General features: G+C 42.1%; 1 protein-coding gene across 1 annotated transcript; it reads left to right on the plus strand.

Moving 5' to 3' along the window:
- Nucleotides 1–3847: 3847 nt before the first annotated feature.
- LOC137189500 (zinc finger CCHC domain-containing protein 12-like) lies at nucleotides 3848–6422 on the plus strand. The gene has a single exon (XM_067599403.1). It carries the CDS (start codon nucleotides 4728–4730, stop codon nucleotides 6420–6422), a length of 1695 nt encoding a protein of 564 aa, XP_067455504.1. The 5' UTR covers nucleotides 3848–4727.
- Nucleotides 6423–17156: the final 10734 nt, after the last annotated feature.

The raw sequence follows: 17156 nt of genomic DNA on the forward strand, positions 1-17156 counted from the left end.
GAGGGAGGGGGATGTTTGAAAGAGTACATTGAGAGAGTAACCAATTAACATCCATATCTTCATAGTATCATAATAGTCCAGCCTTACTCCAGGTTCACTGTGGTGAATGACCTGACATTAGAGCATGTTATGTGGTGGAATTTACAGCATTATCCCAAAAAGAGAATAAAACCTGAATTCTCTCCTTAGATTTATACAATTGCAGCGTTAAACAAACTGACCACACATGTCTGTATAAATCAAAGGTGAAAACATAAGCTAACTTAGTTTCAAGCTTGTTAAACTCTATCCACAAAGTACAGGTTCAATCAGAGTGCCAACTTGGAAGAAAACGGATCATCTTGATGTGTGCAGTGCAAAATGTAAAGGCTCTGTTAATGAGGAGGGTAAATTAGAATAAGTAATTTAACTGGTTGTGACGAAGTTGAGTAATAGACACGAATTGCATATTTAAAGATGAGCACATCAACAAACAGAATGTCAACATCAGTGTCCCCAGTGATAATTAGGCAGATGAGTGAGCCATTAATGTGTCTGGTGTTTTTGTCTCCAGCCTTTATCTCTTTGAAATACTGACTATGCCACTATTTTAATAGGCTGAATCATGCTAACCTTGATAGAAAGGCGAAAAGATAAACATAAAGTCAGCCTTAACTGTGAGTCTTTACCATGATCCTCAAGGCAAATGTAATGTCACCCAATTAACAAGGAAAAGTGAAATTTAATTGTCTTTGGTCTGATGTAAGGAAAAGAAGTAAAATATTGAGTGGGAGAGGAAATCTAATAGAAATCTTAACTGAAATAGGCCAAAAAAGCATGGAAGATGAAGAATGTGGGGCATGTTTTCCTTTTGTGGTCTAGGAAATGTGCTCTGATTTCTTTTTTGTGTGGCCAACAAAGCCTTCCTCTCAACTTCCAATTGTTTGATGTTTTGTGGATGAACTCCAATCTATAAGACTAGGCCCACATTTCAGGCGGAATGGTGCAATTATTCCTTAAAGAGATCGAGTTTTATTTTGGGATGTCTGCAGACTGGAGGGATATCAAAAATTCCCGAGTGGATCCCTCCCAAGAGACAGGAATGCCATCTTTCAGTCATTGCACAATATGTCCATCAACTGAACTCCATTGTGAAAAGAAAAAAAATCACTTGAAGCTACAACTAGAAACTAATCACTTTGGCATCACCTTGAGTCCCTTAGCTGCAGCATTTTACAAAATTAAATCTTGTTGACGTGTGTCTACTTGGCCACTAGACTGAGCAAGGTTTTACTTTTTATTATACAGAGCTGCAATTTATTAATCTTGTTAAATGATAGAAAAACATTTTGGCTAAAAGGCTAAGACTGAAAGATAGCTAACCTGGCTGACATCAGTCAATGCTTCTTTATGGAAAATGCACTCAAGCATGATGTTGTGATCCTGATTATTCCAGGACTGCATTAACTTTACTTCCAGCAACAGTTGATGCCATACATCTAGAGACCAGGGTGATGTAGTACCGTCACCAAATTGTATTTGGGTACAAAGAAAGCAAAATATGCAATACAATACATACAATTTTAACACTATGCTCACTTGTTGACATTAAAATATAATAGTCAACAAGAGCCATATATTCTCCAAATAAGGTTTTATATATTATTGCAAAATCTGCCCATGACATGAAAAGTTTCAGCTTGTTTCAAGGCTTTCCTTGAATTGAGACTCCCTTTGTTAATTCTGGAGTTATATGTCTGATCTGACTATTGTCACTTGTTTCATGAAACCTGGAAATAAGTTAATCTTCAACTGAAACAATGAAAAATGTATCTTCATTTTAAAAAACAACTTCATTTAAAAATATTCAAGGCCTAAATATGAGATAGAACTGTTCAAATAACCATATTTAAGAAATGAACCAAAGAAAAACAGGTGTACTCAACTGATACTTAAAAGGAGAATTAGTTGCTTTTCTGTGGTCGGAAGACTGCCCACTGAGGACTATACGCGTACACTTTAAAATGTAAATGTGATGTCTAAAAATGTGTATACACACTAGGTTGTATCATGTGTTTCTATGTGTGTGTGTGTGTGTGTGTGTGTGTGTGTGTGTATGTTGGTGGGTGTGTATATGTGTAACACACAGGGACACTAAAGTGCTGAGCTATGCCTCCTGCACTGTCAGTAGTCTAATCATTTATTAAAGGGGCATGGGAATAAAAATGAGTGAAACAGTCCATGACGGAGGTAGATGAAAGTACTGCAGCTCATGGGCAGAGGGATACGCAGCACTTTGAATTGGCTTTTTAAAAAGAGCATTAATAGGAAAGTAGATCTATCAAACTGTATGATCAGACATTGCTTAATTGTTATAACAGTTGTCATCCAAGGGACCAATCATACTGCAAATAGCTAAACAGCTATATTTGCTATGCAACAGTGTCCTAATACAATTGCACCATTAAACTTAGATGCCATTTTAAATTTAAAAGCAGAAAAAGAAGGCTGTGCTAACCCTTCTGTGATTTTCATGACCCAACAGTATGTGATCTATCCACACTGTATAAGCGCTGCAATGTCTGGCCCAGTTCTACAATTTTAAATATGAGGTAAGGTAAAGTCACATTTACGGTGGAGTAGACACACTAATTGGGTGCAATATGGATAAATTCAATGTGGTAGAGGAGGAGAGGTCTAACAAGAAAGAAATAGACAGAAAAAGATTTCCAGGGAGTAACAGTAACCCAAAGATAAAAAGAGGTTAAAACCAAAACCAGATATGCTGTCATGATTCCCTTACATTCTGGTTTAAATGGACGGTTAAAAAGACAGAGAGAGGAAGAGATTGGACTGAAAGGATGCAACCAGTCAGAAGCCACACATAAAGAATATTACATAACAGAGGATAAACAGGGAATCCCTGCTACAAGGCTAGATTATAGGTTAAGTATACAAATGGTAAGGTTGCGATGAGGAGTGAACTCTGGCAGTCCATATGTTCATATATTTGTATACGTGTGTGCTATGGTCATCGTGTTTTAGGAACAAAAATCTGTCTCAAGCTGTCCTATATGGGGACTCCATATTTTGAGAGAGAAATTTAATGGCACAATGTTAAGATTTAACACTTGTTTTTAGAGATAATTGTGGAATTACAGGCAGGTTAAGGGTAGGGTAAGCCTCCAGGGAATTGCTGTAAATCTATATAATGTCCTCAAGGAGATTTGGCTAGACAGACACAGCCTCATTTTAAAACAATGCAAAGAACCGTGTTGGTGGGGGTGTGTTGCCTCAGGTACTAATGAGCCATGGAACAAAATCCAAGAAGTCCAGTTTGAGTGACAGATCCATGAGAAGACTGAAGGCTTATCAGACACTGTCGGCAACATCTGACCACATCAGAGGACAAAAAACTGCTTGTCAGATGATGATTAGCCTCTGAAACTCCCTCCAACACGCACTCCTTTCCAAGGCCTGAATTTAGCGGGCTGTACATGACCATATAAATAACTTTCTGAAACAGACAATCTGACATTCACATCCACTTAAAACCATGATTGGCCAAATGTGGAGACGGGAAAAAGGAACCAGGGTTTGAACTTCTCTCTCTATACTTTTTTTCACTCTTAACACAACAATTTCTGTCACTTTTCATGTGTACAACTGAGTGAAGTGTAACCCAGTAGAGAATTGGGTCCAATTATATCTTTATTTTTCTATAGTTTCCTTATTTATCTCATTTTCATTTGTTAATCAATCTGTCAATCACTTATTTTACACACACACAGTCCTTATTTGTCATATCAACTAGAGCAAACTTATGATTGGTTAGAGGGAGTTAAGTCCCACCCTCTTTTCACGCAGAAGTCAGTGAGTTGCAGCGCGGGTAAAACAGCAGCGGTCGGAGCGGATGAGAAATAGAGAGTTAGAACAGCGATTATTAACATATCCATGAGATAAAATACTCTTCTGAAGACGTCAGAGGTGTGCGAGGGTCCGTGAGCCAGGAGTAGTAGCACTTTTGGCATTATCGTTTTGGCTGGGTTTTTTGAGAACTAGAGAACTGGATCTGGATTCTCCCTGTGGATGGGAGATGGCGAGCCCCCAGTGAGATCTCTTCTTAACCTAAGGAGTGAAGAACCGAGACCTGAGAAGAGGACCTCGTATCTTTTTTTTTTGCTTCCACTCAAGTATCAGTGTGGTAGGACCACCACACATCCGACTACTTGAATTTTCCCCCCTGACTTGACATAAAACATTGACTTGAGCGCGCTGACTGATATCGCAAAGACATTAAAGGGACATTACACTCATGGACACTTTCAATTCAAGTTCTGCTGAAAGACTGTGAAATCTTGAGATATTGATGATAATTGCACTGCATTTTATGTTCATGTTTTATAACTTGGTACAGTAAACTTACCTCACACGTTCCTCGTGGCTCCATTTATCTGTTTTGTCTGCCATTCCCTTTTCAACCCTCCCATTACGAACCTAGCCCCTGGTCCAAAAAATCCTTAGTCATACCTTGTAGCACCTATTGGGTTACAGGCAAAATCTTGGCGAGCCAGCCAGGAGGGTTGTATTGTGATAGAAACACCTGCACTTTTGCTATTTAAAAAAAAAAAAAAAAGGACAGACAACAATTAAGTAAGTGGAGCAGCGAAGGACCTATTTAATAATAACTTACCTTGAGTTTTACTGCTGATTTTAAAAAATATTTCTTTTGCATTCATCTGAAAAAAATGGAGGTTGTGAGATCAGAAAATGTTAAGGTTCGAAATGCAGTTTTGGTTTCTGGGTTGAGTGACACAGAGGTTGACAAAGAAGTTTTAGGCTTCTTGGAGCGATATGGGTCAATAGCCAGAGTAGTTCAAGTTCCTTCTGCTGATACAGAGTCAAAAATCATTGTTGAGTTTCAGCACGAGGCAACAGTCAGAGAGTTGGAGAAGCGGTTTTTACCCTTACACAGAGCTACTACAGACCCAAAGGTAATTCACCACATCCAAAGCCTAGCCAGTGTTTTCAGTACTGAGGGTAGTGCTTCAGCGACAGTAGCTTACTTAACTGAGCTAAGAGAATTGGCAAAGCTGAGCACTAGATCGTTCGAAGACATTCTGAGGGCAGAGTTGGCTAGGATAGGAGAGTCAGTGGGGACAGGGGCAGAAACCAGCACCACCGAGGCTCCTGCAGAACCAGATCCAACATCTCTTCCAGATGATCCCCACATTATGACACCTGTTTCTCCTGCCATTGGGAATGCAAGCTCAGGTAATACTACCCCTCGACCAGCTGAAGATACCACCGAGACTGTCCTGCCTACAGAAGGAAAAATACAATCTCCCCAGTTACCAGCAGACTTGGTTAGCACACCAGAGGTGCAACGTGTCATTGTGGAGCACATTGTTAAAAGCAGTGAGGTGGGTTCTCAATCCAACTTATCTTACAAGCTGAAACCTTTTTCAGGGAGAGTTCCCCACCCAGCTTTTGAAGTTGATTATGATGCTTGGCGCAGCAGTGTGGAGTTTTGCTTAAATGACCCCACTATCTCAGATACTCAGTTGGTGAGGAAAATTGTGGAGAGTCTTTCACCCCCAGCAGCAAATATTGTGAAATCATTGGGCCCAACAGCTACACCCAAATCTTACCTCACACTGCTTGACTCAGCTTACGCCACTGTAGAGGACGGTGATGAGCTGTTCGCTCGCTTTTTGAACACCAACCAGAATGTTGGCGAGAAAGCTTCTGATTACTTACAGAGGCTATACTCTGCCTTGAATTCAGTGATCAGCAGAAAAGGGGTAGCTCCCAGTGATGCAGACAAACAACTCCTCCGTCAGTTTTGTCGTGGCTGCTGGGATGGTCCCTTGATAACTAATCTCCAACTAGAACAACGGAGAAATGAACCTCCATCTTTCGCTGAGCTGCTTCTCCTACTGAGGACTGAAGAGGATAAGCAGGCAAATAAGGCAATCAGAATGAAGCAGCATTTGGGGATAACTAAAACAAAAGCTCTTTCACAATTGCACACAACATGTATGCCAGACACGATCAGTTCTTACCCCACAATGGATCCTGATGATGCTCCCAGTGCAGATGGTGACCTCAAGAAGCTAATTGCAAATCTATCTGCCCAAATAGCACAGCTGCAGGCCAGATGCACAGACAAACCTGTAAAATCTGCATCCAAGGGAAACAAAAAACAGCAGCATAAAACAAAACGTGAACCAGAAATGAAAGAGATTAAACAAATCACAGCAAGGGTACCCCGACCTAAGCCATGGTATTGTTTCAGGTGTGGGGAAGATGCTCACATTGCTTCTAGCTGCAGCAATGAACCAAACCCAGCTCTGGTAAGTGCAAAGAGAGAAGCACTCAAAGAAAAGCAGCGCATGTGGGAAATCCACAATAACCCCACTGACTCCTCTGATTTAAACTAGTTGAAGCTTCTGTTGAGGGACAAACAGAAGCTAGGGATGAGAACCGTCCCACCCACACAGACACCAAGAAAGCAATGAATTCAAACACAGATGTTCATCACAACAGAAAACTGCCCAAGCGACTTGTGGGGAGGAAGTGCACATCCCAAGTAGCTGTTGACGGGGTAGACTGCAATTGTCTCCTGGATACAGGCTCCCAAGTCACAACCATATCCATGACTTTCTACCAAGATCATCTGTCTGAGCGCCCAATTAAGCCCATTTCTGACCTTCTTGAAGTACAGGGAGCGAATGGTCAGACTGTCCCATATCTGGGATATGTAGAGACAAACATAAAGTTCCCCAAAAACTTTCTTGAATGTGAAGCTGAAATATCCACTTTGGCTTTAATTGTGCCCAATCTCCAGTCAAACAATGATCTCCCCCTGCTAATCGGGACAAATACCCTTGACCCCCTGTACGACTTGTACTGTGAGTTCTTACCTCAACGTAAGTCCATCCCCCATGGGTACTGGCAGGTCCTAAAAGCACTTGAGATCAGAAAAAAGCAAGATGAAGATGGCAAGGTTGGTCTGGTGAAACTCAAAGGGCAAACACAACATGTTCTCCCTGCCAACCAAAAGGTACTAGTTGAAGGGTTTCTGTGTTCCAGCCAAGCAGGGCCAGAACAGTGGGCACTGCTTGAACAGCCAACTAGCTCATCCATGCCTGGTGGTGTTTTTGTTGATTGCTGCCTCATCACTTTGCCAAAGCAAATGCCTTACAAAGTTCCAGTGATACTCAGAAATGAGACAAATCACGACATCATTCTCCCCACCAATTGTGTGATCGCTGAGCTAGTTGCCCCTGCTTGTATCATTCCAACACCCATACCCAAAAAGGAAAGTGACCAACCTGTTACAGTTAACTGCTCTGCCCAGCAGCAGGGTACGGCCACTGAGTCTCCCTTGAGCTTTAACTTTGGAACATCGTCACTTCCTGAGGAATGGAGATACAGAATCACACAAACATTGAACACCTTCTCTGATGTTTTCTCTCACCATGAACTCGATTTTGGCCATGCAACCAAGATTCAACATCACATTAACCTAAAAGACGAGACTCCATTCAAACAGAGATCACGACCCATTCATCCTCATGATTTTGAGGCAGTCAAAAAGCATCTCAGAGAACTCCTAGATGCTGGTGTGATTAGAGAGTCCGAGTCCCCCTTTTCGTCACCTATTGTTGTGGTGCGGAAAAAAAATGGTGATGTGAGACTATGTGTGGATTATCGGAAGCTAAATTTGCAGACCATCCGCGATGCCTATGCACTGCCACAATTGGAGGAGTCTTTTTCTGCCCTTGCTGGGTCACAATGGTTTTCTGTGATGGACCTCAAGTCGGGGTATTATCAAATCGAGATGTGTGAGACAGATAAACCAAAGACAGCATTCGTATGCCCCTTTGGGTTTTATGAATTTAATCGTATGCCCCAGGGAATTACGAATGCTCCAAGCACTTTTCAAAGGGTCATGGAGAAATGTATGGCCAACATCAACTTGAAAGAAGTCCTCGTCTTCTTAGATGACTTGATCGTGTTCTCCAACACTCTCGAGGAGCATGAGGCCCGGCTCATACATGTCCTTGAACGCCTGAGGGAGTACGGGCTCAAACTCTCGCCTGACAAGTGTAAATTCTTTCAAACCTCCGTTCGCTATCTAGGGCACATCGTGTCCAGGGAGGGGGTTAAGACTGACCCAGAGAAAATTGAGTCACTGAAAACCTGGCCAAGACCACAAACCTTGAAAGAACTCCAGTCGTTCCTTGGGTTTACCGGTTATTACCGGAGGTTCGTGAAGGACTATGCGAAGATAGTCAAACCACTTACCTCACTCACTGCTGGCTATCCACCTCGGCGTAAGGGCTGCAAAACCAGTCCAGAGGATGGTAAATACCTAAACCCAAAGCAACCTTTTGGAGAACGCTGGAATAATGCATGTCAGCTAGCTTTTGAATGCATAATTGAGAAACTCACCTCTGCACCTGTGCTTGGCTACGCTGATCCCAAGTTGCCATACTTCCTTCATACAGATGCCAGCACAACAGGGTTGGGAGCTGCCCTGTATCAGGAACAGGAGGGAGCAACAAGAGTGATCGCATATGCAAGCCGTGGTTTGTCCCACAGTGAGTCCAGATACCCAGCTCATAAATTGGAATTTCTGGCCCTTAAGTGGGCCATAACAGACAAATTTCATGATTTTCTGTACGGCAATGCTTTCACTGTTGTTACTGATAATAACCCTTTAACTTACCTGCTCACCTCAGCAAAGCTTGATGCCGCCGGCTACCGCTGGCTGGCATCACTGTCAACCTATACCTTCACTATCAAATACAGAGCTGGAAGACAGAATCTTGATGCCGACGGCCTATCCAGACGGCCTCATGGGGCACTGATGGAGGACATAGCTTCCCAGGAGGAATGCCAACGTGTTGAGAAGTTCCGGTCCCATCTTCTATCATCTGTAAGAGATGGTGAACCTCAGCTCCTCCCTGCAGATATCATCACTGCAACCTGTCAGAGGCACACAGCCTTAATCGATGATGCACCTCACTTGGGTTTTGTGCAGTCTCTTGCCATGTCCCCCGCAGCCATCCCTACTTTGTTTGAAGAGAAAGATCAAAGCAGTGGTCTTCTAACCATACCTAAGTACAGTCATTCTGATCTAATCCAAGCACAAAAGGATGATTCTGTCATAGGTAAAGTAGTCAGCCTCCTAGAAACAGGAAGTAACCCACCTACTGACCTTAGAGTTGACTCCCCTGAACTCCACTTGATCTTGAAGGAATGGAAGCGGCTTGAGCTTCAAGATGGTCTTCTATACCGGAAGCGCTTTTCTGGATCAGAAACAGTGATGCAGTTTGTTCTCCCTGAGGCACTCAGATCCATTGTGCTGCAAAACCTTCATGATGATATGGGCCATCTCGGGATCGAGCGAACTGTTGAATTGGTTAGGTCCCGTTTCTATTGGCCTAAGATGGCCTCAGATGTTGAAAGAAAGATCAAGGCATGTGAAAGATGTGTCCGCAGGAAAGCTCCACCTGATAAGGCAGCCCCACTCGTGAACATCCAGACTACTAGGCCCCTGGAGTTAGTCTGCATGGACTTCCTCTCATTAGAGCCTGACAGTAAGAATACAAAAGACATACTAGTAATCACCGACCACTTTACTAAGTATGCTGTGGCCATCCCCACCAGAGATCAAAAGGCCAGCACTGTGGCAAAAAGCCTGTGGGAACACTTCCTTGTACATTATGGTTTCCCAGAAAGACTCCATAGTGACCAAGGTAGAGATTTTGAGTCACACACCATCCGAGAACTGTGCTCCCTGCTGGGTATACGGAAAGTAAGAACCAGCCCGTATCACCCCAGGGGCAATCCAGTAGAACGCTACAACCGAACCCTACTCAGTATGTTGGGTACACTAAAGGACAAAGAAAAAACCCACTGGCGTGACTATGTAAAGCCCCTTACACACGCTTATAACTGTACAAAAAATGACGTTACAGGCTTCTCCCCATACGAGCTAATGTTTGGAAGACAGCTCCGCCTGCCCATCGATATTGCTTTTGGGCTGCCAGCCACCAACAAACAAACTGTCTCACACTCACACTATGTGAAAACATTGAAAACCCATCTCAAGGAAAGCTATGAAGTGGCTACCAAGAACTCTCACCAAATAGCTGAAAAAAACAAGAAAAGGTTTGACAAAGCTATTCGTGAGTCCACATTAGATGTGGGAGACAGGGTCTTAGTCAGAAACCTGCGTCTCAGAAGCAAACACAAACTGGCAGACCGGTGGGAGCCAACAGTGTATGTGGTCACCAAACGTATGGGGGACTTACCTGTATATACACTGAAATCAGAAAAGGAAGATGGACCCCTAAGAACACTCCACAGGGACCTATTGCTCCCTTGTGGTTTCCTGTCACAGTCAGAAGAAGAGCAACCTGACCGTATCAGCAAACGTCAGAGACCACCTACTCGACAAAGTGTCGCCCAATCAGAGACTAATGATTGGATTCAAGAGGATGATGATGAGGTTGATTATCCGTTTGAACCCTCTCAAGAGATGAAAGAGACCCGATTCATCAAAATCTATGACACACCAATACTAAACCCAGCTAAACGAAAAGAGGAACCTGGAAAATCTGTAACAGAACCTGACAAACACTTACCTGAAATGTCCATTGGAGCCCCCCACTCACCTGAAAGAGAAAATGGAACTGATTCAAAATGTCCTGATGTCAATCATGGAAAAACAACGGATGAGTCCCTGGTTAGTGAGGAAACTGACCCGGAGGCACTAAACAGCTTCTTGGACTTACCTCCATCCACACCAGATGACATTTTGACCGATGTGTCAGACTTACCTGGGATGAGCTCCATGCAGGCAGAAAGTCAAGAAGTTGTTGAAACAGAGATGAGAGACCAGATCAATGAGCAACCAGTGACTGTGACTCCAAACAGCAACTCAGACCTGTCTCAACCTATACGGAGATCTGAGAGAACTCGCCAACCAGCAAAAAGACTTGACTATCCCCTGTTAGGCAATCCGTTGGTCACAGTAGTCAAATCACTGTTCCATGGTCTCAGTGAAGCTTTCATCGATTCCCTAAATAATAATGATATGGATTATTGGTCTCAGAGTCAAGCTTTTGAGATGACCACCCCTATTGTAGAGTAGTGGAACATGCAGCGGGACGTGCATGATATTAAAAAGGGGAGGGTGTAACCCAGTAGAGAATTGGGTCCAATTATATCTTTATTTTTCTATAGTTTCCTTATTTATCTCATTTTCATTTGTTAATCAATCTGTCAATCACTTATTTTACACACACACAGTCCTTATTTGTCATATCAACTAGAGCAAACTTATGATTGGTTAGAGGGAGTTAAGTCCCACCCTCTTTTCACGCAGAAGTCAGTGAGTTGCAGCGCGGGTAAAACAGCAGCGGTCGGAGCGGATGAGAAATAGAGAGTTAGAACAGCGATTATTAACATATCCATGAGATAAAATACTCTTCTGAAGACGTCAGAGGTGTGCGAGGGTCCGTGAGCCAGGAGTAGTAGCACTTTTGGCATTATCGTTTTGGCTGGGTTTTTTGAGAACTAGAGAACTGGATCTGGATTCTCCCTGTGGATGGGAGATGGCGAGCCCCCAGTGAGATCTCTTCTTAACCTAAGGAGTGAAGAACCGAGACCTGAGAAGAGGACCTCGTATCTTTTTTTTTTGCTTCCACTCAAGTATCAGTGTGGTAGGACCACCACACATCCGACTACTTGAATTTTCCCCCCTGACTTGACATAAAACATTGACTTGAGCGCGCTGACTGATATCGCAAAGACATTAAAGGGACATTACACTCATGGACACTTTCAATTCAAGTTCTGCTGAAAGACTGTGAAATCTTGAGATATTGATGATAATTGCACTGCATTTTATGTTCATGTTTTATAACTTGGTACAGTAAACTTACCTCACACGTTCCTCGTGGCTCCATTTATCTGTTTTGTCTGCCATTCCCTTTTCAACCCTCCCATTACGAACCTAGCCCCTGGTCCAAAAAATCCTTAGTCATACCTTGTAGCACCTATTGGGTTACAGAAGCACTATGAATGCCTTCCAGGAGAGACTGTCTGAAAATGCATGCTGTTATTCCCCACATCTACCCATCTCAACGAAAGTGGGATTCAAAACAGCACTTTTGATTTCCGATTTGATTGGACAACATGTCTTATGTTCTAGTTCTGTTCAGATCTCCAGAGATTTTGGCTCAAAGACAAGCAGCCTCTTTTACTATACTGTGTTAAAGGTTAATCCCCCTCTCTCTGTTTCTGCAAGACAGTCCCTCTCCTTTTGTTCTGCTTGCCTTTGCTACATTCTTGATCAAGTGTGTGTGAGAATATAAGGGTCTTTATGTGTTCTGTAATGTACTGAAGCCTTTGCAAAATACATACAGGTAGAAAGCATGCAGAGAGGATGTGCCCCAAGTTAGACTGCAGAATCCTCTAAATTTGCACTAATAAATGAAACTTATTAAAAAACACAAGTTCAAAATGTTCACATTTGGCAGGGGTCATTAACTCCAATATGGTTACCATCCTCATTATTGTCATCACAGGAACAAAACCCAACACAGGGACATCAGTAGCATCTTGGTACACATAAACAACAACCATCACTGGAGGCAGGCACAGTCAAGGACGCCCAAACTACCCAACTGCAGCCACAACCTGAAATGAGAAGGAAACACACCCAAACAAACCACAGACAAATTAAACTCCTGCCGGCAAGAACCTGAACTAGTTAGTAACCTAAACCTTACACTGCCAGTAAATGCACAAAGCTAAGTCTGACCAAATTATAAGGACAACAAAGTATTATGGCTATTTATTCCAAAGATAGGAGGTATGGTAAGAAAAATCTCTGCTATATACAGTTTTGTTTTTGTTCACTTGTTGTTGGTTTGTTTTTTTGTGAATGGTCAAAGAGCTTGTGACACTTTATAGGCCTAAAAAGGTATGAGCAAGTACATGCATGTTATATTGTATGTCAAGCACAGATGATTTAGGAACCAAAGGCAGCATCCTGAGTGAAAAATATACTGATGACTTTATTTGTGATCATGGGAATTTTATGGGTGAAAATATATATATTGTCTGTGTAGTGTCTGTGTGCACCTGCAATGCATCAGTTTCTCTCATTATCATTTTTATCTTTGCATACCTCAGCTCTCTGTGGATTCCCACAGTTCGAGAGAGGAGCCTCTGCACCATGAATGCACCGTGGGCCATTACCGCTTCATAATACAGAACCACCAACTCCATGCAATGTCGAAAAAAAAAATTAGGAAATGACAAAAAGCAAGACAGTTTTATTTGAGAAAGGCAACAGAAACAGAAAATTTTGATTCAAATTTGCTGTAGGATGTGAGAGCACATGCCTCATTGATTTTGTGTGACTGTAGCAAAGCTTAACACAAGGATGTTTGTCATAAGGGAAAAGTATGATCTTCCAAATTAAGTTTACCCATGTAATTATTCAGGAATTTCGGGAATATATGCTGTGGCAGCCACTCAACACTTTACACACTGTTTAATTAGAAATCTGTTTGTTCTCATATCCCTCTGAGAGGCATGTAAGAATTTCACACATCAGGGATCAGAACTAGAACAGTTTTTTATGTAGGTATTTTACTTATGCTTCTCCTAAATGGTGCAAATTGTTTCTTTTTTCGCATTAGAACCCTCTTCATCAATTCTCTTAAGTTTTGCCTCTCCTCACTTACTTCCTTTGCCTGATATGGCTTGGATTACATGTATATCTTACATTATGAAAATTAGATAACAGTGTTAGGGAAAACAAACCCTTGGAACAGATGCTGTTACCCTAATGTCATCAACACTGCCTGGTACACACAGCAAACCCCCAGTGAGGAAGAGCATCTCAGCTGCTCCTCTTCAAATGCTTGAAATATTGCGCCAGATCTCCACAGTCAAGGGACTTCTGAGATGACAACATGTCAACATATGTTGTTGTTGTTGTGTCTGTTGTGCTTGTTGTTGTTATTTTTATGTCAGGCCCAGCAACAGGAAGCTCTGAAGTGAGATTTTGATGATGTAAAGCAAAGGTGGTAAAGTGGCACCTGGATGTCTCACATACACAGGTGTAGAAATTTACAGGTGCCACTTTCAGACACACACACACACACACATAAACATAAACATGCTTGTACACCATAAATATAATTCGCACACACTGTGCACAGCAGGGGCCTGAGAAAGACCAGATTGCATGTTCAGAGAGTGTCAAACGGTTAGATTGCTGAGCTCAGCGTGGAGCTGATGTATACTTCACAGGGTATCAAAAAGTTATGAACCAATACAGATGCTTTCCTTTTTTTTTCTAGGAATACAGATTAAAATCTAATCTGTGATGGTTAATAATGCAACTACAATAGATGGTATACTGTAGGTGAGTTATTTTGAAATCCAAACCATAAACAGGTCAAGGGAGCTATAGGGCAAAGTAAGGAAAGGGCAGGAAAGTAATGAAATCCATAAAAAAGTTATGGGTTGAAGCTCAATCTTATTACCATCCAATATGGCACTGACGTCTGCCTCCTGAACTGCTGGCCCAGCATTATTAGCTAAAAGAAAAATGAAGCTCTCTGTGTGTGTGTATGTGTGTGTGTGTGTGTGTGTGTGTGTGGTCTGTCATGTTTTAGGGACAAATTTCAGGCTTAAGACCAGTTAATTGGGGACAGCTTGTCCAACTGAGGACAAAAGCCGTGTCCCCAGTTGGGAAAAAGCTGACTTCTGGGTCAGTGGTTAAGGTTAGGGTTATTGTTATGGTTAGGCAAGTAGTGGTTTTTGTTAGGGTTAGGGTAAGTCTCCAGGAAATGAATGTAAGTCTATGAGGCCCAAACAATATTCCACCCACCTGCAATCCACCAGCCACACACACACACACGCACACACACACATACAAAAACACACACACAAACACAAACGAATCAGCTCCCAGGCAGAGATACTCGATGTCACCTCTGGCCTTTACCTCCTCTCTCGCTCCCTCTTCACGTTTTCTCATTCCCGTCCCAATCAATCTACCACTCCCACAATCCCCTGGGGATTGGAGTTGAGAAACAACCCTGCTGGATGCTGCTGCCACACCAGATGATCGTCTCTCCCCTCCTTGCCCTGCATGTTACCAGGCCACCTGTTCGGTCCTCAGGTTATAAAAGTCTCTCACACTCACACACCATCCCAGTCTAATCAGTGCCTTGTCTAGAGGATTTTTCTGCTCTTATTTCATTTGTTTTTGTTGCTGCTCACTTACTTACATCACTTTTTGGTCAGTTGGTTGGTCTGTCGCTCCACCACTTTGGTCCGAAATAAAATATCTTAATATCCACTGATTTGATTGGCACAAAATTTTGTACACACATTGATGATTCCCAGATCGATGAGTCCTACTGACTTTGGTGATCTCCTGACTTTTCCTCTTGCACCACCATGAAGTTCACATTTGTAGTTTTAAATAAAATATCTCAACAACAATTGGATTGATTGCCATCTAATTTGGTACACACATTCATGTCCCCCTCTGGATTTATTGTAATAACTTTGCTGATCCCTTTACTTTTCCTCTAGCGCCACCATCAGGTCAAAAATTGTATTTGCCCAATACTTTGGTTTATGACCAAATACCTGCAAAATTAATAACATTCCCTTTAGCCTCAGTTGTACTGTGTTAAGTGGAAATTAGAAATGTTAATATGTTAAACTAACTAAGCCACTGAACATGGTAAACATTTTAACGGCTACACATCAGCATGTTAGCATTGACATTGTGAGTATGCTAGTATATTGACGTTAACATTTAGTACTGCTTTCCCAAGTACAGCCTCATGGCCTCCACATCACTTTAGCTTTTTAGTGTTATCATCTTTTCTCTTCTGGTTTGTTTGGTTCACTTCTGTTCTGAACTGTTCTCTATGTCCTGTTTTTTGCCTGATTGATAATTTTGTTTTTTCCTGTGCTCTCTTCTCTTCTCTTATTGTGTTCTGTTTTTGTATGTTCTCTGCTGTGCTATTCCGTCTCAGTAATTAATTAAGGCATTATTTAATTAATTCTGGCGTGACACTTTCATTACTGTAATAAGCTGTGATTCATTTCAGTGGGTGGGATAAAGGGACAGCCTGAATGCTAATGTGACGCATCCCCAAATGAGAGAACGGCACTGAGGCTGGCTGGAAGGGGAGTGATGTCCTCCATCAGTCTCGATTCCTTTCACTTTCCTCTGGGTTTCCTGACAAAGCAGAGCCCTTCCTCCTCTCTGTGGGCCAGAGGTCTGGATAGCTGTTTACTTGGCTCCGTCTGCATGCTGGAACCAAAAAATAAGTTTTATATGTGAGACGTGTAAATCCCCCTGAAGAGATACAGCAGCAATTAAATGAGTCAAATGATATTCATATTCATGGCACACACCAACAAATGAGCACAGCCTTTGCAAATATGTACAATAAAGTCTGCCAAGAGATGATCTTGCCAATTTTCAAGGACAACCAGAAAGAACACCGACTTCTGAAACAGAGTATTACAACCTAGATTCAACCAAAATCTGAAATATACATGCTTTGTTTTAAACAGGGAATGATGATAAAACCAAACACATCACAGGTCAAACCTTGTGAATTAAATATTTGAAAAAAAAGAAAGACAGAAAGCATCAGAGAACATGATTAACATACATGCAAGTGCACAGACAGCCACAAATTTTAAAAAAGGAAATACACACTATAATGCACAAATACCTGCATGAAAACAATCAGGGACACACAAACATAAAAACAGTACAAGCATTCATGAATCGTTCCCTTTCAGCAGCAAATATGAGATAATCCGCAGGCATGAAGTAATCTGAGTGAATGTGCATTTGGATTATCAGTCTGGAACAGTCTAATCTGAAACACTTCTCAAACTGGTTGACTGAGAGGTCATGAAAGAGCTTCAGCTATGTGGAGATGCAGCATGTCGGTATTCACAGCAGTGTCAGGATGATTAGTAGCTTGGAGACCCATCTAGTTGTTGCAGCCCAGCTTTGCTGTACAGCTTCAGGTCCAAAACATTCATTTTTGGCTGCAAACAAAAAAACAACTGAAGATACGTATTTGTTACTGTGGTAC

This window comes from Thunnus thynnus, chromosome 9, assembly GCF_963924715.1.
Source record: "Thunnus thynnus chromosome 9, fThuThy2.1, whole genome shotgun sequence".
Lineage (NCBI taxonomy): Eukaryota > Metazoa > Chordata > Actinopteri > Scombriformes > Scombridae > Thunnus > Thunnus thynnus.